Consider the following 23506-nt stretch of genomic DNA (forward strand, 5'->3'; position numbering starts at 1 on the left):
TTCATTCTCTTATCTATCCATAACCGGTGGTCAATAAAAAAGAAAAATTAAAGGTAACTAGTCAGAAGGGAAAAACAATAGATCGCATGTCCAGAAACTGAATTCAGTCTAGATTGCAGACTCTAAATATGCCAGCCTAGATAAGTTTTAGGCCATTTCCGGTAGGCTTCTAGATTGTAAACAATGCGACTGAAGGCAAGAGAGAAGGAGCAGGCACAGGAAACAGAACAAATAAGAATGTACGTGCTTATGTACACATGTGCTTCAAACAGTTGCTCTCTCCTAGCTCAACACTAATTACTTGAGCTTAATTTGGAGCCACTAGGGGGCACTATTGTCCTATACAACAGCGAGGGGAGTGCCAGACTGCAAAGCTACTCTCAGGAAGCCAAACTTGTCCTCTGGTCCCTGCTGTCCTCACCCCATCTCCCCAAGGCCAGGAGGTGTACCTTTCGCTTAGCGTGTCAAAGGAACACGTCGCAGCATCAATCAAACCCAAACTCAAAGTGCACTGTGGTCCCCTTGGCAGGGGTCCCTCCTGGAGGGGGGGGGGTGCAATATTAAGGAAACGCGCAAAGCAGGACTGCAGTTCCCGCTGGCTGCGGTGCGGGCTTCCTAGCCAGAATGCCTGGGGGTGGAGGTGGGGGTGGGGGTCCTGCCGCAGGTGCGGAGTCGCTGGCCACGGCGCCAGGCTCTCCCGGGTTCCGGGTCCCCTGCCGCCCCAGCTGCACCTGTTAGAGCAGTTTTCCCCGAGCTGGGCTGGGAAATTGGTGTGTGCAGCTGCCCTGCCCTCTTCCAGGTCAGGGCCAGGTTAGAGGCGGAGGGGCTCGGCCTTGTTCTGGGACCCTGAGCTTGCTTCCCTTTCTACTTAAGGAGAGGCAGAGGAAAGGAAACTTCCTTTTACGTGGCCTTGAGCAATGCCCATACACCAAGGATGGTGGTGAAGGCTTCATGGTTCTAATGATTCTCTCTTGCTGACCCAGCAAGGCTCTGGATCCCCTGGGGACGCTCCCATCATCCCTCAAGGGTCTGCTGAAGCTTCCTTCCTTTGTGACTCAATGCTTCTCTGTACTTTTGACTATCTGGAATCTGGGAGACCCTATCCAAAAGCCGGTTCTTCCTTTAGGAGCCTTCAGAGGGAGCTTTCTCCACCTGGTCTGCAACACTCACTCCCTTCCTTTCTTCATCCTCAGCAGCACTTAACTTAGCTGTCTGCCTTTTTGCCCACCACAGTAGTCAGTAATACTTGAGTTCCTGTCAGTTTAGGCCTCTAGACATTGCGATGGGGCTGGTTGGGCCATCTCATCATCGGTTCCCTTCACCCCTCTGGAGGCGCCAAGGCTTGAAGCTGATAAAAATAATTTACCGTACATCTACTCTCTGGAGGGCACATCGAGGGTATGAGGAGCTTTGACCTAGCTTTCCCACAACTGCCCACCGGGATTATTTCATGGGGCACAAGGGATTCTCACAGGCTCCCGTGTAAGGGCTATGGATGGGCTTCTTTTGCATGTAGTAGGTTTGGGGTTGTGATTTGACTGGTGTTCCACCTAATATTGTGCAATGATGGTCCAGGCCATAACAGGATTCTACCTCGAGCCTCCAATGCCCTAAAATAACTTAGACAAGATGAGCATCTAGCTAAGGAACCTGGGTTTTTACTGATATTGTCACTTCCAACAGATGTGATACTCACGTGGGGACCGTTTGAGAAGGAAATTTGATTCTGCAACCATCTCAAAGCTCCATGGCACATGCACATCACACTCAAACCGCAGGACACAGTGACACAATAGGAGCCAGAAACAAAAACTACAGAGCCTTTAGCCCCCTGTTAACTATGTCTTATTCTCATTGCAGAGAACAGTGTGCCATGATCACCAAGTGGTGATTAAGGGGTATTACTCATATCCCCACATTCTCTGTGGTGTACAAAGTCAATTATAACAGATTTAGGCCTTGCTCATTAAGAAAAAAGAAAAACCAAATCACTACAGCATGCAATGTGTGGCTGTGTGGCCAAACACATCACCATAAACACATTATACAGAAAAACACAAATAGAAGGAAAATCAAATTTAGCCTGTATTTCAACATTTTCTGCGGTCTGGGCCCAGTGTATCCTTGTGGCCTTTCTCCTCACCCTACAGGCATCCTATATTCTAGTCCGATGTGAGATCTGCCACCTCCAAGACAAAAATGAGCCTTAAACTTGTATACTTCCAGACCTCTGTAAGCTTATCTTGCAGCCTCAAATGGCCTCCCACAGCACAAGCATTTCCTGGAAGCACGGCTTATCTTTCTGCTGAAGCACAGTGACCCTCAATCTTTAGACTTTTCCAGATGCCAAGCCAGAGCTTCTCTCCTTCCCTCCTGCGTTGTTCTCAGCACTCTCTGCCTGAGAGTTAAGGCATCCTTTTAGATAAGGAGGCATCTTTCCCCAGTCCTAGCCATGTGAAGCAGCTAGAGGCAGTGTGGGGCAAGAGCATTCCCTGTATAACAGAGTGCATAGTGTGGAGAGTTTATCTAAACGTAAGTCTAAGATAGTCTAGAAGCCACACTCAAGGTAGGCCAACTTTTTTTTGATCATGACTCCATGGATACTTCTTGAAATTCATCAAAGCAAGTAGATAAATATCTCAGTTTTATTGGCTTTGACAGTGCTCTGTATAACACCAAGCACTCTGTGTGACCTTCCAAGGTAGGAGAATAAGATGGTCCACGTGATCTAGCCTCTGTCCCTAGGTCCACAGGTGTCAAAGGGTACAGTAACTCTAAGTCATTCTTGGAGAAATAAGCAGAAGGGGTGGTCTTCAAGTGGTTGCTGCTGGTGTTTGGCGTCCAGTCGACAGTTTGGTGCTGCAGGTAACGCATGTGGAATAAGGCATCTCCTGGCACCTAGAAGCATGGATTCAGGACTCAGGCCTAGCTTCAGGAATGAATTGGAGTAGAACTTGTCACTTCCCTGAAGGTTACATATTTCCATCACCAATCCACCAAGAAAACAAGAACTGCCTACAAAGATCACCTATATATGTAGCTTTCCTGCCCTTAACTGTAGCACCAAGCATTCAGAGTGACGTTAGCTAAACCATGAATAAATCATCCTATGGGAAAGGACAGAAATCCCTGTCTGAAGAGAGAGTCCCCAAGTTAAGTGTGGGTGGGGACAGATCAGAGCCATGACAGACAGCTAGGCAGAAAGTTTGCAGCTGTTGGAAGTGAGCTGGAAGAAAATATATTCTGGAGCTAAGGACAAATGGAAAACTCTTAGAAAACAACAGTGAAAGCTGTGGATCCACAAACATCTTGGTTTAAGATGTCAAGTCACTGTAAAATAGAAAATCATTTCATAATCCTATAATCTGCATAGCACTAATCTGGGATTTAAAACAAAACAAACAATAAAGCTTTGAGAAACCAGCTCTCAGCTTTTTACTCAGGCATGGAAAATCCCCAGGGGCTCATGGTGAGTTCACACCTTTGGCGAAATGGCTTGGTGCCTGGATGGGGAAATCAAAGATGTAAATCATCTGGGACCGTGTTCCAGGGTTTATGAAAGGCCAGTGGTTCCCAACTTTGGTCACATATTTGAATCACCTAGGGAGCTTTAAGACTCACTTCAGCTAAGAGATTTGGTTAATTGCTCTGGAGTGTGGTGTGGGCACTGGGGTTAGAAGCTTATAACTGCTCAAAGTGTAGCTAGGGTTAAGCAGCGCCAGTGTTAGAAGGGACAGAGACGTTTGCAGCTGGGGTGAGAGGGAGGCACGCAGTGCTCTGGCTGTTACACTCTGGGTTTACTTTGGATAAAACGTGCCGTCTTCACTCTTTCACAGTGCCATTCGAGGAGGCTGAACTTTTTAGCCCAGAAGATGTGACTCTTTTAAAAGGAAATACTTTGGTGCATAGACTGAAGTGAACACTTCTGCGCTTTCACCAGAGTTGCCCAAGGCGTGTACACTGGTGAGATGAGTGTGCTCTTCGTGCCAGGAACGTTGTGGGCAGTGCTTCACAGGGTGAAGCATGCACCCAGGCAGAAGAAGCCTTAGCAATGACCTCACACTCTCCCAAGAAAGTACTGAACATATTGTCCCTTTGGACAGCATGTTCCTGAATATCCTGTTGTTCCCCCTAAGTCCTGGGTTGTATCACAAGCTCCTTGCTGACAAGCTTTGTTCAGGTACGGGAAGAATATAAGGGGTACAGAATATCCCACCCTGCATCTTTACTGCATTTTCATATATGCACATAATAGTTTACTTAGACCATGCCATCCACACTGTTACAGCTACCATCTCATCATGAGCCACAAAGCACTCGAAATTCAACAAGGCTTACAAAGTTCGGAAAGCTTCTAAGTTCTTATGAACGAGTTTGTACTCTCTGGAGACTCTGAGGCTCCTTTTGCCTGCAGGCAGGCCTCTCCTTTCTTTACAGACTGTCTCAGGTTATGAGTAAGATCATCTTTAGTAAATGCCTTTGTTCACATATATTTGTGTTTCTGCTTTCTATGGTGTCCACTTGGAGCACCAACTTTACTGTTAGTGTTTAAAGTGCTACTTTCCTGCTTACTAACAGCCAGCTCATAAATGCTCCTAGGCAGCTTTCCTACTTTTTGGGGCTTCCAGTCAGCTTGCTTTTCCCCCTAAGGGGCTCCACATGACATTTCAAAAGGGATGCATCTGCCCCAGCAGGACCTTTTTTTTCTAAGTAAAGGATGTTTCCATTCTAAACTTTCCTTGAAAAAAAGTCTGATTTTCTCTTGATATTTAAAAACCTACACTGAAGCCTGCATGGGTTGACAGGTTCTCCTATAGCCTTTCAGTCTAAGTATCACAGCTTGGAGTTCCTCATGTATTACTGTATGTAAACAAATTCCAACTTACAAATTAAATAAATTAATGTAAGTGCTCTGGTTGTATAGCTCAGTGGTCCAGCATGTGCCTACCATGCAGAAGGTCACGAGTTCAATCCTCAGTGCAGAGAGGGCAAGGCGAGCAAGAAGAGAATGTGGAAGGGAGGGAGGGTGCGAGGGAAAGAGACAGGAATTAGAAGGAGACAGGCAGTGCATACTCATCTGATCACAGAAATATAAATGCACACACATTTAAGTGTTGTAAGTGGAATTGAAGAAAGTTACAAGATTAAAAACAAATGCTTCATGTTAAAATAATACTTTAAAAGTGAAATATTTGAGAAATTAGTAAGTAAAATATTAGAAAACATAGCTTAATATACACGATAGATGTCAGGAGGAAGTTGACTCATATTAGAGCAAAAATTATATACCTTAATAAGACAAATTAATATCCCGGTGCAAAATTAAGCAAGGGACACAAGAAGTGCATGAAAACAATACATGAGGGGTAGATGCCAAGCACCTCCAATCTTATAGGCAGTGAGCATAGCTGAAGTGTTCCATCTTCTATTACAAAGTTAGCAAAGAACTCTAGTGCCCCATTTTTGACCATGTCCCCTTGATGGGGAGGCCTGGTGGCACTCAGAGGAAGGATAGCAGGTTACCAAGAAGAGATTTGATACCCTATGAGCATATACAGGGGGAGGAGGTTCCCCTAAGTCACAGACATAGGGGAGGGGAGTAGGGGGAAAGGGGGAAGGAGAGAGGAATAGGAGGATACAAGGGATGGGATAACAATTGAGATGTAATATGAATAAATTAATAAAATATTTAAAAACAACAACAACAACAACAACAAAAACAAAGATATGAAGATGTTAGCAGACTGTGCTAATGACACATTTCCTGTTCTTTCTCAGACCTCTTCACCTAAGACGGGATGAGTAACAAATTGAAAGGATGATTCCATGAGCTAAGATTCTACAACTTGATGGATGCCAGGGAATCAGGAATCCAGTATAAACAAGCTGCAACTAAGTAACTTGAACTCTAAGGATCGTCAGGTCAGGGCTAGCAGGAGGGATGCACGTTGAAACTTGTACGGAGAAGAGGGCGTAGATGTAGTCTGCTCACCTTTCGTAAAGCAAGGGTAGAGATGACAAGAGCTATCCCTTTCGCCTCATATAAAGAGGACTGTTCCTCCAATTAGAGCCATCTAATCCTGGAGTGGACAAACTCACGAGCTGGGCTGTGCCATCCAAAAGCAGCTGAAATCCTTTTAGGCAGGCACATCATAGTGGAAGCTTCTTATTGGCACCTTTTAAAAAACTTTTCCTCTAGAGAGCCATGTTTTAATAACTTTACAACTTTTACAAAGGGCTTTTTTTTTTTTTTTTAAAGAAATTAATTTGAATGATCCAGCAGCGAAGGCCACAGAAACTCAGAAGGTTCAAACAGTCCAGGTGCCAGTTGATGCCAGCAGCACTGAGTTAGATATTAATGTTATTCTTTGACATGAAATTTAATGAGGATGAAGTCAGAGCAAAAGTTATGTCTCAGAGAGTTGGAACAAAACCCCAAGCAGTTTGAGGGCAAAGAAGAAAAACGTGCACTTCTTCAGAGGATGGGCAAGATTCACAAGGGCCTTCAGCTTCTCCAGCTACAGCTGCGGGAGAAGCAGACGAAGAGCTGAGGTTTAAGTATCAGTGTGGAACCTATGACCCTCAAAGCAGAAGCACTTTGTACCTCACTGTGGCACCAGCTCCAGGCTGCTTCCTTTGGGAGACTTATTTTTTATTAATGGAGATAAGTTTTTTGAAGGCAAGAACCTTTCAGTCCTCTGCTCCCTGCTGCACCACCAAAACTTCCATGTTACAGAGCTCTCAAAGGCCAGGTGTTTCTGCTGCACAAGAAAGTCAAGGGCATTCTTGTCTGGGGCATATACATCGAACTGTAGCCAAACAGTAAGTGACTAGCACCACTATCGAATGGGACTGGAATGAATTAGCCCCATGCAGAGGCCTCTTTGACTATATTAATTCTAGGCAGAGTTTAAGATGGATGGTCCCTGACAGTCTCATGGCGTTTCCGTTATTTGGTGGTACCTTTGTCCTCTGTAAATAGGATAGCTCACCGCTGGACTGTTGGAGCAGCACACTGACCAGGACAGGCTGCGGGTGGAGACTAAGAAGCATGCTAGGTGCCTTCTTGCTTCGTCACTTACTAGTTGTGCAACTCATGGGTACAAAGATAGCGCTCCTAGACTCAGTTTCTATACCTCTGAAGTGGGAGGTAGGCAAGCACTATTCTACATCCGTCACGAGGGTGTTTCAAAGGTTATAGGAGGTAACAGCTACCACAGCTATTACAGCAAGCCTCAGTATTAGCACGAAGTGTTCAGACAGACTGAAACTGTGGTCAGTAAACACGCAACAGCCTCCAGTCTCTGTGGCTTAGCACAGACTCTAAATGAGGGCAGAGGAGGAGGCAAGATTCCCTCCCACTGCCACTTAGCAGAATTTGGTTCCCCAGGTCTGTGTGAGAATGTCTACTCTGATGGAAGGTGTTCCCTCTCTTCTAATTTTTGTAGTATACCTCCTCTACATGGAATTAGAGAGCCTGGGATCTGACCTCACAATCCTCTGATTCCCCTGAAAAATAACCCTCTCACTTTCAGAGACTAGCTGGCTCCTCTGGTCCAGATGTTGCTTCTGTCTGTGGAAAGACCTTGGGAGATATCTGTGCCTGGGAAGAGCCGATTCCCTAGAAGTGAACATTTCTTCATCTGAGGTCACAGAAGGCCACGGGAAGACAGTTTCTGCCGGCTGTGGAACTGTGCTGGAGGAGCTCCCTTCCTCTGAGGCACTCACAAAGGGACTGTTTTACATAAAGCTGGGACCTAACCCACAGCTTGGTTGGTGACCAACCAGCTCACAGGCTCTGGGAGTGTAGAGGACAGGGGACTAAAGAGAATGGTGGCTTGTGTCATGTGATGGGAGTCAGTCCTCTGTCACCCAGGCCTCTCAAGTACAGAATTAGAGTATGCTTGGATGCCACCCTGTTCACCAACAGCTTTTCTCCTGAGAATGCCCGTCTTGTCCTCCACCAGGCCACACCAGGTGAATCTGAAGTGAAATTTATCTCTTTTAAACTGAACCACTTACATCTCTGCCATGTTTAAGTGTTATGAGGCTAATTTGCTGAATTTTGCTTGGCAGTTGTATGAATACCTTAAAAAAGTCCCAAGCTTACTTTTCTTCTCTGAACCAACTCTCCCATTCTGCCAACTACTCTGTGAGGATATGTACTCCAGATGCAGGATACTCTTGCCTTGAACACACGACACTTTCTAAAATGCCTGTCCTGTAGGGTAAAGAGCGCTGGCCTTCTCTCTGGTTCCTAGACTGATACAACGATTTCTCCAACCTTTTACATAAAGAATTAAGACGGGGCTGGAGAGATGGCTCAGCGGTTAAGAGCACTGACTGCTCTTCCAGAGGTCCTGAGTTCAATTCCCAGCAACCACATGGTGACTCACAGCCATCTATAATGTGAGCTGATGCATACTGTATACATAATAAATAAATCTTTTTAAAAAAGAATTAAGATGTGTGCGGGTCTTGGGGCTGATTCAGACATGAACCCAGATGTTGATGGGGATGCCTGATGGGCAGCTTCGGGCGTGCCTCCTACATGAGGGCCGCACACCTTCACTTTCCACTCACATTTCAGATCTTCCCAGCCTTGACAGGAATTCTGAGAGGACGCGGATTCCACGGCTTATCAAAACCTTTTCCTGGCACCCTCCTCTGCAGAGCTAACTGCGGGTTTGAATGTGCTGTAACCTCTTCTGGCTGCTCTTTACCCCAAGAACTTTCCATTCTCTCTGAGTCAACGCAGCTTTAAGCTGTAGCAAGGAATTAGCAGATACAGAACAGAGTCTGGCCCCAGAGACTTATAAAAGAAAGAAAAGAGACACCAAAGACTGAAATCACTTCCTAGCATCTCCTTTCATCCTCTCTGAGCAGTCTGCTTTGCGGACACCACTGCATGCTTCCTTGGAGACCCCCAGCCAGACCCACTGTGGGCCCTTGCTCTGTAGCAGTAACAGTGCGGGGTGTGGTACCAAACAGTCCACTCAACGGCTGTCTGACAGTCCCTACTTAGCAACTTACAGGTCAAGATGGTGTATACAAAGTCAGAGCCTCTAGGCGCTGGGACAGAAGAGCTGATAGGTTATCACCACTTTGTAGGAAAGGGACAGACTAAAATGAGACTTTCAGGTCCTAAGTTTAGTGGTGCATTAGTGACAGTTAAATCTGGAATCTGGCATTTACTACTCATTCATTTTACCACAGTGGTTCTCAACCTTCCTAACACTGCAGCCCTTTAGTAAGTCCCTCATGCTGTGGTGACCCCCAGTTGTAAAATTATTTTCATTCTTACTTTATAATTGCAACTTTGCTACTGTTAGAAATCATAATGTAAGTATTTTTGGAGATAGAGGTTTGCCAAAGGGTCATGACCCACAGGTAGAGAACCACTGCTCTAAAATAATATATAATAATATATAACCATCTGATAGATGTATTTGATTTATATTTATAGATGTATGTGTTCATGCTTTATGGTTGGGGAAGGCTTTATTTCACTAGTATCCTCTAATTTGATTCCCGCTCTCCTCCTTTTTGACAGGTAAAGGCAAGCATTTAATCACACAGGTGAATGCCAGCCTCTGCATCAGCTGCAAGCCTTCTGGCCCCATTGGATCTAAGCACTTTACCAAGTTCTTCAGGATACCTGTGGAATGGAATCACTTTGTCTTACTCTTTTCCTATGGTCCTAACAAAACCACAACACAGCTCCTTATGAGGCTGCTGAACAGATGAAGCAAAGAGGGCAAAGTGTATCACAACCAGAGAGTCAGTTAGGTCAGGTACCCTAAGGGCAGGTGTATGTGGGACAAGGCTGTGCAGGCACGGGCATGGTGCTGGGATAAACAGGGTAGAGAACTATGCCCTTGGTTGCTATGGAAACAGGTTCATTCAAGACATTATCCTCTTACCATCACCCACTCTGGCTATATGGCTTGACTTTTATGCTGTTCTCAGTGTGCCTCTTATAAAACCATAATTTTGAACACACACACACACACACACACACACACACACACGAGTGCAAAAGATCATTTGTAGGGACAACAATAACTCCCCTTGTTTCACAACAGCCTAGAGTTCTGAGTTGAGGGTGCAGAAGGCAATGGACACTTATTCAGCATTTGTGATGTGCCTGGAACTCGATATGGATCACCTCATTTACTATGTCTCACGTGAGAGGAAACCGAGGCTCACACAGAGCAAGGACTGACGTCTTGGCCTACTGGGCGAGAAGCATTTTGTAAGTGTGCATTGTCTTCTTGACACTGGGCAGGCTCAGCCCCCAAGCTCTCTGTTTCAGGGCCTCTCACCTGCCACAGCCAATCACTGCTGAGGAGTCAGCCTTTTAAATAGGCCAGAAGTATCTCTGCAGGTTGTTATTGAAGAGTAGCAGGTGGCTTACCTGCACCTACGGTCCTAAGGAAATCAGAACCAGGATGAGAACCCAGGGATGCAAAGGACCTTACCAAACACAGAGCAACACATAAGTACTATGTTTCAGGACTTGTGCCGAGACTACCAGAGTCAGGATTTACCTAGGTCACCCAATCATTTTTTGTTGCAAACCTCAGACCAACACTGGATGTCCTGCTTAGGATGAAGGTTGAGAATTTAGCATGCCAGTCATGAACTACAGGGCTATAGATAGAGTGACAAAACTCTCAAGAGTCCTGAGGATATAGGCAGAATTCAAAGAAAGAAAAGTAAAAGCCCAGTCTATGCAGTGGACAGAAAGAGTCAGCATGTGAAAACAGAGATCTGGGGTGGGCTAAAGAGGCTCAGTAAGTGACTTTCCAGACTGTTTAGTTCCCACTCCACATACAGTTGGAAGCCAAATGCAAGCCACCAAGGTTGCAGTGAAGCACTGACCAATTATAGCACAAATATTTGTGGGCAGCTGTGGGAGTGCAAGCCACCTGCTCCAAGTTTACAGCTTTGTTAAACTTGGTAAACATTAAAAATGCAATGGGAACGCCCTGATCTGCACAGCATCCCATGCCCGTGCGTTCTGAGAGGCCTTTCTCGGGGAGCTGGGGTGATTCTGCCCTTGGTCAGGCTTTCTCAGTGTGGTTCAGCGCTGCTTTCCGTTGGGACATCAGTGTTGCCAGTCTCCTGGAGAGACTGAGGTGGGTGGTTTGAAGGGCCACAGGGATCCTGGAATATAATTTACCTACTATTTTTCAGACAGGTAAAGCAGATTTAGCAGTGATGTGCCAATGTTATATAGTTGAGGGCCAAAATGACTCCTGGTCTCTCAACTTTGGGCCTTTCCCTTAGTGCTTTTTCCTCTCATGGAGTTTGTAGATGATGATGAAAGGGAAGGCATAAACATTCTAGAACATTATAGCTGAAAGAGACATGGATATTGTCATGTGATAATATCGCATAATGGAGAAGTCAAGTACCAACGGTACCCTTGTTAAGAACTATTTTGTCTACTGTTTGGCATTGCAGTTGAATGTAAGGATGGAGATAGACAGAGGCCTGACTAGAGAGCTCCCCAAAGGATCTGAAACCCCCCCCACTTTGGACTAATTGACCCATTCTACCTCCTTAAGCCCCAGTGGATGAATAGACCTAAGTTGCTTCAGTAAAACAGATGACCTCAGCTCCTCTTCACTCACTCCTGTCCACATGCTCCTAAGCCATTTCCAGCTGGGTACTTACTTGGACTTAAGGCCTTCCTGCCCATAGGGCTGCAGCAGATATTGGTGCACAAGCTTGTCCCTGAGAGTCCCAGCCAGTTTGATTTTCTTTCTTGATCGATGCAGGTTAATGATGAAGAGTGTAATAGAGCCACGGACATAGTTATGGCTGAGTTCAAGAGAGACAGAGAAAGGAGTGGGAGAAGATGAGACAAGGTGGTCAGTTAGATGCTCCCAAGTAACTTATAGGCTGTACATAACAGGACCATTTAAGAGACCTTCAAGATGGGGATGTCTGGTTATTTCTGTTTCCTGAATGGAAGGTGCTCATCTTCTGTCCCATCATATGCTCGTTTAAATTTATTAGAATTATTATACTATATACATATATATGACATAATTTATAATGGCAAAGTATTGAAAACAACATGAATTTACAAAAATGGTAGACTGGCTAAATAAATTATGTTGCATTTCTATGATTGAAAATTCAGGGTTCCTGTATATCCAACATATATATTCAATAAGATATGACTTCCAAAAAAGAAAAAAAAAAACCAGGAAAATATAAAGAAACAAAGAAATAAAAGAGAATGCCCTACAGTTATATAATCTTGAAGTAGTATACCATTTGGTCAACTTTCAGCACTTTTTACTTATTTGAGAATTACCTATTATGCACTTTGACACATGTGACTATACCACTCAGTTTTTATATAAATAAGATGAAACTATCTACATAGCCCTCTTTAGCTAATATATACATGGTCTTGTGTTATTATAGTTTCTTTTCTTATATAGGAATGCTGAATTTCAAATCATAGAAATGCAACATAATTTATTTAGCCAGTCCACCACTTTTGTGGATTCACATTGTTTTCAAATTTTTTTTGCCATTATACCTTAGGTCACAAATCCTTAATTTTTACATAAACTTTTTGTGTATCGTGATTATTTCTGGTGGTAAAATTGCTGGGCATTGGAGTCACTAAGTCAAAGTATGTGTACATTGGATGAGTCCTCATCAAACTTCTAAGTTCGTTTTCATGGTGTCCCTCCCTCTGAAAAGAGTTTATATCTTTGTGCTTCTGTGCTTCAAAGTGACGACACAGTCTGTTTTGTCTGGCGTGATCTGGGTAGATGCTGGGGAACTGTTCGTGTGATGATGTTTTGCTTCTTCTGGTAGGAGAGAATGACAGCATCTGGTCTGGTTTTTACTTCTTCTTTTTTTTTTTTTTTTGTTTTTTTTTTTTTTTTTTTCGAGACAGGGTTTCTCTTTGTAGCCTTGGCCATCCTGGACTCACTTTGTAGACCAGGCTGGCCTCGAACTCACAGCGATCCGCCTGCCTCTGCCTCCCGAGTGCTGGGATTAAAGGTGTGCGCCACCACGCCCAGCTTGGTTTTTACTTCTTTAGACACAACCTCTTGCTACATAGCCCAGACTATTGCTGGGTTGTGACCATCTTGTCTCATCCTCCTCAGTTCTGGGATTCAGACACACACACACACACACACACACACACACACACACACACACACACACACACACACTCCACTGTTCCCAGATTGACAATGCTGTAATGAAGATGCAAAGCAGAGCCACAGCAGAACCATGGTGGATAAGCAGAAGGAACAAGAAATATTGTTTCTTACTGGAAGCCATTTAGATTTGAGCATTCTTAAAAATATTGATTTTGATCCTGAGGCTCAAACTCAGATAATAATGATTAATAGCAAATACCTTTATTCATCAAGGCATCTCAATCGAGGCCTTGGGTGGTACTATACTTTTTTTTTAAACCATGACAATATCACTTATTCTGATAAATATGCATATTTTGATAATATTGTTATTATTTAGACAGTTTGTAAGAATTTGATTCAGCCAGCTCTGTTTTAAGAGTATCCATTTTTTCGTGCCCTTAAGAACATTGGATAGTAATCTTTTACAATATCTTTCCTAACCTGAGAGAGGAAAATGGGATCATGATGCCATATTTTATATTCTTGTTCGTATTGAAGCACATTGTCCTTTCATTTGCCCAGTTGCCACTTCTGTTTTTTCTTTTGTAAGGTGCCTAAAAATAGCCACCATTTTAGAATCCTTTCAGATGAGAGCAGGGTATGTAGAACATGGGAGAACACTTGCGACGTGCAAGGAGAGCCTTTCAGTGTGTAGCAACAAAGCTGTAAGGATTTCCCTCTCTGTAGGAAAAAAGACCTTGTTTCTAAGAGGTCCCTTGGGGCCCCATCTGGATGGGTTAATGAGAGGAAACAGAAAAAAATGACCCAGCCCAGCCTTCAAAAGAGGAGTTGAGAGAAACTCTAAGACGACTTTGCCCAGAGGAAAACGTTACTTGCAGACAAGGAACCCCTTCATCCCTAGGTCACTAGCCTTTGCTCCTAAAGAGGCTGATAGAGGTGAGTGGCCAAGGGCTGGTTAGTACAATAAATTGGGAGTTTTAAAGTATAAAGTTTAGGGTTCTATTCAATTTAGGCCCGAGGCCTGGGAATCTGCATTAAAATCTTGCCAAGGTATTCAGCTGATGGGTTAGGTATGGGAACAGCAACCTTAGAACAAAACCCTAAAGTTGCGGCCTCCCAGAATACCCTCCTGGCTCCATATCAGGTGGTTTCCCCTTACATCTGTAAGAAGGTACACTATTGCAGTCAGGCTTTTTGGAGGTCTGCATTAATGCTCTGATAAATCATTAGACGACTCCCCTATGCAGTGCTTCTTCCTCCATCCCATTCTAATCCCCTGTAGCATGTAAATTAGTTTTTGCAGTCAAATGATTCAGAAGAGAATGTCACTTGATTTGAGCAGACTTGTGTGACTAGAGTTCTGAGGAAGGGTGCTGGCAGCTTGGGTTGGCAGTGACCACCACTGAGGAAGAATATCAGCTCATTTCTATGGGCGGGCTTTCAGCTTAGCTCGGCTATATATGAAACAGATGACAACATCATTAACTATAGGTGCTGTGGGCTTCAGAGTGTGAAGAAAATAGGCATGGGTGGGTATCGATTTAGCCAGACCACAGGAAACCCTTTTGCACGCCACTATTAAACAACAGTTTTAAAGGCCAGCGTGGAGGAGGAGGAGAGCACGTGCTCACATTTATGAGCTTCTCCTTGGCAGGCTGTGGCAGAATGTGCCCTTGGAGACTGCAGGAAGAAGGGTGGGATGTGAGCAAGTGGTGGCTTGGAGGGAGACCTGAAACACAGCATTGCTGTAGGGAAAGCTGTCTTTCCAAGCTGCTTGGCAATGGTTTGATTTCTACGTACATAGTTCTCCTGGGAGAGACAAACCAGCACCGCCCAGGGAGCTAATTGAACAGGTTCTCAAAGAACTCATGGACCTCGTTAGGGAGGAACTGGTAATGAAGACTGCCCTTACCATCTGCCACCCTACTTGGTTGATAGGCAAGGGCATGAAGCAGATGACTTTTGACTACAGAGACCCAGTCTTGGGTAGGGACTCCCACATAAGCCTAGAGCACTGTGTTGAGAATTCAGATTCCTGAAGAATGTATATTTTCTGTCCACAGGAAATCAACTCTGGAGCAGTATGCAGTCTCTTAGAATGTGGAATCTCAGACTTGGTCAGCTTGCCATCTTTAATGCCTAATGTCAAGGTCTGGTAGCATTTGGTTATCCAAGCAAAAGTCCCTTTCTGGAAAGAAGCTGTTTCGGTAGAGTGTCTATCCTGCTCTGTGTCTCACTCGTGGTGAGACATTTTCACCAGCAGCCAACCCATGTATCTGGAGTTCATCTTTTCTGGCTGTTCTTTTCCTGCCTGACATCTTCTCTTTGTTGCCATGGGAGGAGGAGGAAGTGAGTCAGAGGAGGGATATTGGAATGGGAAGACCCTGGATATAAGAGGTGGGAGATGTCAGATGGGAGGTGTGTCTTGAGTTCCAGATAGAAAACAGTCTGTTCTAGAAACATCTCCAGCGAAGCGGGGAGTTTGGGAAAAGGAAGGAGGGTGATCAGTCATTGATCATTCCCAGCGAAAGTTAATGTGCTTGAAAATTCAGTTGGTTCATTGTCTCCAAATCTAATTCAAAGGTTTTGGGTTTGGTAAAAGTCAGGCCCCGTTTTGCCAAACATTTTTCCCCTTAATTTCAAAGCCCCTGTGTATTTTAAGGGAAATTTAATCCACATGTTTCTGATTCATTTACACTTAACTCATCAAAATATTGTTTTGTAAGAGTCATTTGATGTCCAAGAAGCCTCAGGAACCTTTTTTATGAGCCTTTAAAAAAACTTCTTCTGAAAAACAGGAAGTCATGTTTTGCCAATAATAAACGAATTTGAACCCCAAAAGGCTCAATCTTGCTTCAGCAGCCACTAGGTTCCAGTTGGTCCTGAGTGTGGCTGAGGACCTCAGCTCCACCCCAGGAACAGACATCGTCTCAGCAGAATGGCCATAAAACAGTTTCTCTGTCAACACTTGATTGCTGGGAATGGAAGTTCTGCCAGCACTCAATAACTGGTCAGCTTCAGGAGAGGACAGAGGCACTTGTGGGCACTGATGTGAGTGCCAACCTCTCCTCAGTCAGTTGCAGGAGAGCAGGCCCTGCTAGGTCACAGGTAATCCATATGCATGAGAGCCATGAAGGTGCCTGAGTAGATGACAAATGACTTTCAGGGAGACAGAACAGGGGTCGCTATGCTCAGCGGGACAGGGGGCTGCATGGTTTCTAAAAGCCCTCTTCAAATGGAAAGCTCAGCAACACAAAGCTGTTATTTATACCCGGGATACCACAGAGCCCTCGGAACTCTAATGCCAGCGTCAGTAAGCTTGTGTTTTTCATCCAGCTCCTGTTTGGATCTACGATATATATATTTCAGGTTGAACACTATGAAGCAACAGAGCCATTGCGAGATGATTCTGTAATTCTGTCTTCTTTGGCCACAAATACATGTCAGTGAACCAGTCAGTAGTGCTGCTCCTGGTGAGGATGTGAGACACAGACAGGACACATGGCTTCTCAGAGTGGGGAGCAGATGTTTTTCTTATCTTTGTGTCTAGCTGTCTGGAAACTGACACTTTTTGCAAGGAGGAGACCGCAGTGTCAGCTGGCCCAAAGTATCCATTCTTTACATAGTTGAAGGAGTGAAAAGGACCTTTAACTTGGTTCTTATCATTTTTGTAACCTCATGAAAGTCTTCTTTCTTTTAATGAGGAGAAGGAGACGTTACTTTGGTAGAAGCCTGGTAGACTCACTTCCTTTCAAGTTTCTGACTTGGGGGGCAGTTGAGGTAGAGAGGGGTCCAAATCCAGATTTTTTTTTTTACTGACTTGTTGGAGGCCTCATTGTAGTGACTGGTAGGATTCGGAACCATGTTATTATGCTCCTTCCTCTGGCTGATGTGATATGCAAGAGCTGTAACTACAAACCATCAGGAGCACCCCAGCTCCCTGTTTCGGTCTTCTCTCATTCACTCATTTATACATCAAACCCTTCAAGACCTGCTTCATGCTTGTCACTGTGTCAGACACAAAGAATTTGAATAGGATGGTTGGCCCCAAGTTCATGGTACCTCAGGATATGAGGGAGACCTTCTCATGAGAATGCGTAAGTGCACTAGTGTGAGCCCTGGGATGGGCCTGCGTGGGGAATCTTCAGGGAGGACATACAAGTCCTTCTCAGTTCATCTAGGTATTACTGATTTATTTATTCCTGGATACAGACTATTACAAAGGCCATAGACTGGTGTGTTTTCCAATAGAGACAGAAGGTGCCAGGAGCAATTTTTCTCTCTTGAGGCTGGGGGTCCACCTTTTGGGTGGTTGCCTTAGGGCCCTGCTATAGACAAGGAATACAATGTTGCTTTGTGTGATGATCAGATAATTCCAGGCAAGGCCATAAAGCAGTCAGTCACTGTCAGGTGAGGGACTGAGCTTCCTGCTGAGCAAAAGGGATGTTGAAAGCTTCTGGCCTGTGCCCAAGACGGCCTTCCCTCCTCTACAATAGGCACTTGTATCTACAGGCAGGACAACGGCCCCTGGCGCCCACCTCTGCCTAGAGTGAGTCTTTGAAAGCATCTTATCATGAGGAATTAACAGGCTTGGCTTCTGTCTCAGCAAGGACAGAGAAGGAGCATATGGTGAAATATGACCACGCAGCTCTTTGTGCTGCCCTCCCCTTGATCAGCCCTGATAGGGCCTGGATGGAGGTCTGACAGGAGCCAGGAGGTAGCAGTCCCTTCCCCCAGGTTCTCTCCATAGTAAGAGAAAGAATTCTCCTTTCCAGGGTAACATCCTCTGCCTTAAACAGGAAGTGATGTAAGACATAGTTGACCAGATGGTCTTTGCTTTAGATTCAGTTAAAATTTCTTCCTTATGGTCTTTATGTTTTAAACTAAAACAAAGCAAAGCAAAACAAAACAAAACAAAACAAAACCACAAAAATACCTACCAAACTTTACTAATAATTAACTCACCTGTTTTAAAGAGAACTGTGATGCTACCCAGTGCTTTAAGTCAAAAGGAGAAGGATAAGCTCATAGTACCACACTGGGTTACAATGTGCTTTCAGGACCCCTTTCCTTCAAAAGGAAGTCTACATTTCACAGCCCATTAATGCTTACCATAGCTGAGGTCTCTAAAACATGGGAAATGCTCCTGAAGCTAACATGCTTCCCAGAAACCTAGTGGGACACTAGTATAGGCCAGGTGCTCTGTGTATTGTAGAAACAGCCACTTCTTGTCTTAAGCTCTGTGGTGGGTCAGAGCATCAGGCGTGGCCTCTTGTCTTGGCCCAGGCTCAGACACACACACAATCTTTGTGGGCATCGCATCAACTGGCACAGACAAAGTGCCCCATAAAACTTTGCTGCACGAGTAAGAGAGCAAATGGCATGTATTTTCCTAACCCTTCCTGAGTAAAGTCTGCATGAGATTAAAGGCCTACTGGACAAAAAAGCGGTCGTCCTTTGCTACCTGCGGAGAGAAAGGTGAGCACAGAGGCAGTTTTCAGTTAAGATCAGTGGACAAAGTGGGCCTTGAAGGGCTCCTGTGGCATGGCATTCTAAGAGGGGCTGCAGCCTACGGGCAGCCTTCCTCTCCCGTCGTTCTTGTGAAGACTTACTTGTGATGGTTTGTGCAATGAGCATAGATCCTCAGTTTGTCCCGGATGACTCTTCCTGGTCGTGGCTTGCGCTGAAGCCCAGCTACATGCACCGCCAGGACTTTGGGGCCAATCAGACGTTTGTAAAGGAGAGAAAGCCAGTAGTCCTGGTGAGAAGAGAGAGGTGGAGAGTCAGGGAGAGAAGTCACATTCATGTGTGCTGAATAAACATGACAGAACAGGCCAGAAATGACTTCCTACCAGGAGTATTGTATGGCACCCTCCTAAAGAGCTGGCTGTGGGCTGGTAATGAAGAGAGCACTTCCTTACACAACCTGGTCACTGACTGAGTGGGAAAGGGTAACCTGGAGTGGACTCAGAGCAAAATATGAACAAATGAATCAAATTCTTCACAAATGAACTAACCAGTTGGGGTGAGCAGCTTACATCTCCAAATTTACTTCCTGTGGCCTCACCTTCATGCTGGCTTGTGATTTCTGTGAAATTGTAGTTTGGGGGATTTCTAATCCTTAGGATGTCACCTTTTATGTGTTGGGGGATGGCCCTAATGTATTTTAATGCTAATTACTGCTTGCTGTCTCTGTGACCCACATTTTTTTGATTAATAAAATCCCATCCTACCTGGGCAGGGCAAAAGGAGATAGGTGGGGCTTGGAGAGACAGAAATCCTGTGAAGACAACGACAAAGAAGAAGAAAAAGAAGAAGAAGAAGAGAAGAAGAAGAAGAAGAAGAAGAAGAAGAAGAAGAAAAACAAGAAGAACAAGAAGAAGAGGAGGAGGAGAAGGAGGAAAAACAGACCAGAGGAGAGAGTCCTAGGAGGAAAAAGAAAGAGAGTGCCATGAAAAGGAAAGAGAAAGACTGGAGGAAGAGAGGAGGGCTGCCATGAGTTAGATGGAAGAGAAGCACATGGCTGGCATGGATGGAGATTTGGCCCAGATGAGGAACACTAGCAAGTATTTGGGATTATGGGTGGGAGGTAGCTTGATAGAAGTTATTAGAAGCAGATGGCATGGGATTGGGGCAGGGATCCCATGCCTGCCCTACTATGGGAAGTAGTTTAGAGAATTAATGTCTGCCCTGCCCCAGGTTAACTAAGGCTTTTAAAAAATATAACCAGTGTCTTATGTCAGTGTCTTAATTGATTGCTACCTGGGCATACTGATCATACTGATAATACAGATAATTTAAAAACAATATTTATGTTTAATAATAAGAAAAAGATAAGATACCAGTGACAGATTAGAATATATGAGGAGTTTATTAAATGAGCATGGAGAGAAAAAGAAAGAGGGGTGAGAGAGAGAGAGAGAGAGAGAGAGAGAGAGAGAGAGAGAGAGAGAGAGAGACAGAGACAGAGACAGAAACAGAGACAGAGAGAGACAGAGAGAGACAGAGAGAGACACACAGAGAGAGACAGAGACAGAGAGAGAAAGAGGCAGAGGGAAAGGGAGTAAGGGGGTAAGAGAGGGAGGGACGAGGTAGGTCTGCCCTTTTATATACTGGGCAGGGCCACGTGCCCAAAGCAGGTAGGCAATGACATCACATGTAGGCACACTGAAACATAATAACATCACCAATATGAAAATATAAAATATCATTCTCCAAATACTGTCACCGAGGACTATTCCAGAGGGGGAAAGACATGAAACTTCTTGAGCAGGAGCCCAAGCTAAGGTCTCCATTCCAGAGCCAGAAAGACAAGCAGAATAAGGTTTTCACACAGTTCTAATTCCTTGTTATCTTCAATATTCTATAATAAAAAGAATGTTCCTAAAGAGAACTTATAAATAATTAATAAAGATCTACTCTGGCCAACGGTGTTAGAGCTTACGAAAGTCGGCCGCCACCATCTTAATTTCAGTTGTATTTGTTGTTTGTATTGATACAACATAAAACTGAAGCTTGTATTGTGTAAACTCTCAACATTGACTTGGTTTATGAACTCAGGGTTTATAACTCATCCATGTGAAGTCTCACTATAAATTCTGGAATTTAGAGCATACTCCTTAGTGTTAAAGACATCAAATGTGTCTTCAATCTTTCCCGGCAGAAGTCTCCTGGGAGAGAGAGAGAGAGAGAGAGAGAGAGAGAGAGAGAGAGAGAGAGAGAGAGAGAGAGAGAGAGAGAGTAATTTGTGTGATAATTTGTAACATCACTGACCTAAAACTGTATAGTGAATCTTACAATTCAGAAGAAATATCTCAAAGAACCTTTGTCACCAGAGTAGTTCCATACCTGCTGTGACGGCAGGCTGTAAGCCCTGCCCAACTGTTTAACTTAATTCTTTTTTAAAAATGAGTTTATTTATTTATTTTTATAGTTTTCTTTCTTTAAAAAAGAAAAAAGATTTGTTTATTATGTATACAGTGCACTGCTTGTGTGTTCACCTGCAGGCCAGAAGAGGGCACCAGATGACATTATAGATGGTTGTGAGCCACCATGTGGTTGCTGGGAATTGAACTCAAAACTTCTGGAAGAGCAGTCAATGCTTTTAACCTCTGAGCCATCTCTCCAGCCCCAACTTAATTATTTTTAAGTGGCCATAGGATGGCTGCTAAGTAAAGTCTTCTAGTACTTAAAATGTAAGTATTTGACAATTTTTAATTACATGGATAATTTAAATTGCTTTAATTTATTCTTGCTTGATTATAATTTTTATGAGTTCTATTGAGTATCTATCATGTTCCAATAAGATTTCCACTGTTTCCTATCTAATTTTAACATGTTTGAAAGTAATGAAAGATTAATAAATTGTAAATTGGCTACTAATAAATTGGTATGATATAATCTCTCTGTTGGTTGGAGATGTTTTGCAGTTTATAGATTTGAAAATGGGCTCTGAAAGCTCAAAGGTCACAAAACTGGTCAGTGGTATCTCACAAAAGAAAAGCAGGGCATATTTTCCTTCATTAATCCTGAGAAATGGAAAGTCACATCGTGTAAAGGTATGAGCAAGCTTACAAGCAAAGCTTCTGCGGACATAGAATCTGGAGGTGACCCTTCTTTTAGTACAGACAGTGACCATGGCTTACCTCAGGGTTCTTACATTCTCAGAGCACTTGGAATACAAGAAAGACACAGGCACAACACACCTGTTTCTCCAATTCCAACCCTACTTGTTCCTTTAAAAAATCACTCTTAATTCCAATGTCTTTTCAGAAGCACTTGGCTTTTTACTTAGAAAATCTGAAAAAGCTAAATAGGTTTGTTCTCAGTTTTGCATTTAGGCATGGCTATTGTCTTTGTGTCATGGCGATTTTCAACTAAGGTAAGGCATATCTGTAGAAAAAAGCAACATTTAGGAAAAATATGTTTAATATCAAAATTTATGTAAAGATAAAAATACTTGAGAACGAACCAGCTAAGGACCCTTCATGATTATTGAATGACGAAGTTAAGCTCACACTGAGACTACAACTTGAAGCTGTACTTTTGCGTTGTGGTGTAGAAGAGGCCACACGTCCCTCCACATGACTTCGAGGCCACTGAGGCCACTCTGAGGAGGTTGTGATGAGTGGATAAAAGATGAGAACATTGACTTTTAACACTATGGCTTTTTCTTCAGCTTTTCTCACAGTGGCAAAATCCACATAGAAACTTGTATCTCAGGAACGCACAGCCCAGCAGTTAAGTGCACTCATAGTGTTGTATAACCGTGGCCATATCCGTCTGCACCACTCTTTCCAGGCTGTAAAACCGACCCTCTCCCCATTAAACTTTAAGGCCAGGCCCTTCCCTCAGTCTCCTGGTGATCACTATTCTGCTTTCTGTGCCGCTCATATAAGTGAATCGTGCAGTACTGTTCCTCGGATGGCTGTCTTATTTCATTTAGCATAATACCCAGAAGGCTCATCCATGTTGTACATATTGGAATTTCCATTCTATGTACTTATCATGTTTGATTTAATTTGTGGCCTCACATGTCTTGAAAAATGTCCCAGATGTAATGACAGTAATGTGTCTGCTGCTGTTGGGTAGGATTCTGTCTGACCTAATGATTTATTGTGGTTTGGGGCCTTCTGTTTTCTTACTGATCTTCTCTTTAGATGTTCTCACCATTATTATGAGTAAAGTGCTGAAGTCTTCCATTGTACCTGTAAAACTGTTTCTCCTTTCAGTTCTGCCAGTTTCACCTCACACTTTTATGGCCTGTTATTAAGTGTATAGATGTTTATAATAGTTATTTCTTGATGTATTTAAACTTTTATTTCCTTTGTGTCTTGTAAACTTTTGAAGTGTAAGGTCAATTTTATTTGATATCAGTATAGCCACCCCAACCAGGCGTGGTGGTGCACACCTATAATCCCAGCACTTGGGGCGACAGAGGCAGGCAAATCACTGTGAGTTTGAGGCCAGCCTGGTCTACAAATGAGTTCAGGACAGCCAAAGCTAACAGAGAGACTTTATCTTGAAAAGCCGAAAACAACAACAACAAAACAAAACAACAACAAAAACCAACAAAAAACAAAAACAAAACAAAACAACAAAACCCAAAAACCCAACCCCCTAGTACAGCCACCTCTGCTTTTCTTGGTTATACTTGAGTGGAATTATCTTTATATAGCCTTTCAATTTGTTTGTGCCTTTGTATCTAAAATGATTCTTTTATAGACAGCATACAATTGGACTGCATGTTTATTCTGTAAAATCCTTTCTGTCAACTGGTTTTTTGACGGCAGAATTTAATTTACTTATATCCAGAGCAATTGCTGATAGAAAGGGATATACTTCTGTCATTTTGCTGTTTT

The 23506-nt window shown here is 43.7% G+C and overlaps 1 protein-coding gene across 8 annotated transcripts in view; it reads right to left on the bottom strand.

The window, feature by feature from the left end:
• The window catches only part of Hpse2 (heparanase 2 (inactive)), a 686746-nt gene that overhangs the window by 6319 nt on the left and 656921 nt on the right, over positions 1-23506 (bottom strand). For all 8 annotated transcript variants that reach the window (XM_051146598.1, XM_051146595.1, XM_051146592.1 and 5 more), the window contains 2 exons: positions 18758-18903; positions 11683-11829 (listed from right to left, as the gene is read on the bottom strand). In XM_051146598.1, the coding sequence (XP_051002555.1) occupies positions 11683-11829; positions 18758-18903 (293 nt within the window). The remainder of the gene's footprint in view (positions 1-11682; positions 11830-18757; positions 18904-23506) is intronic.

The sequence above is a fragment of the Acomys russatus genome, chromosome 5 (assembly GCF_903995435.1).
Source record: "Acomys russatus chromosome 5, mAcoRus1.1, whole genome shotgun sequence".
NCBI lineage: Eukaryota > Metazoa > Chordata > Mammalia > Rodentia > Muridae > Acomys > Acomys russatus.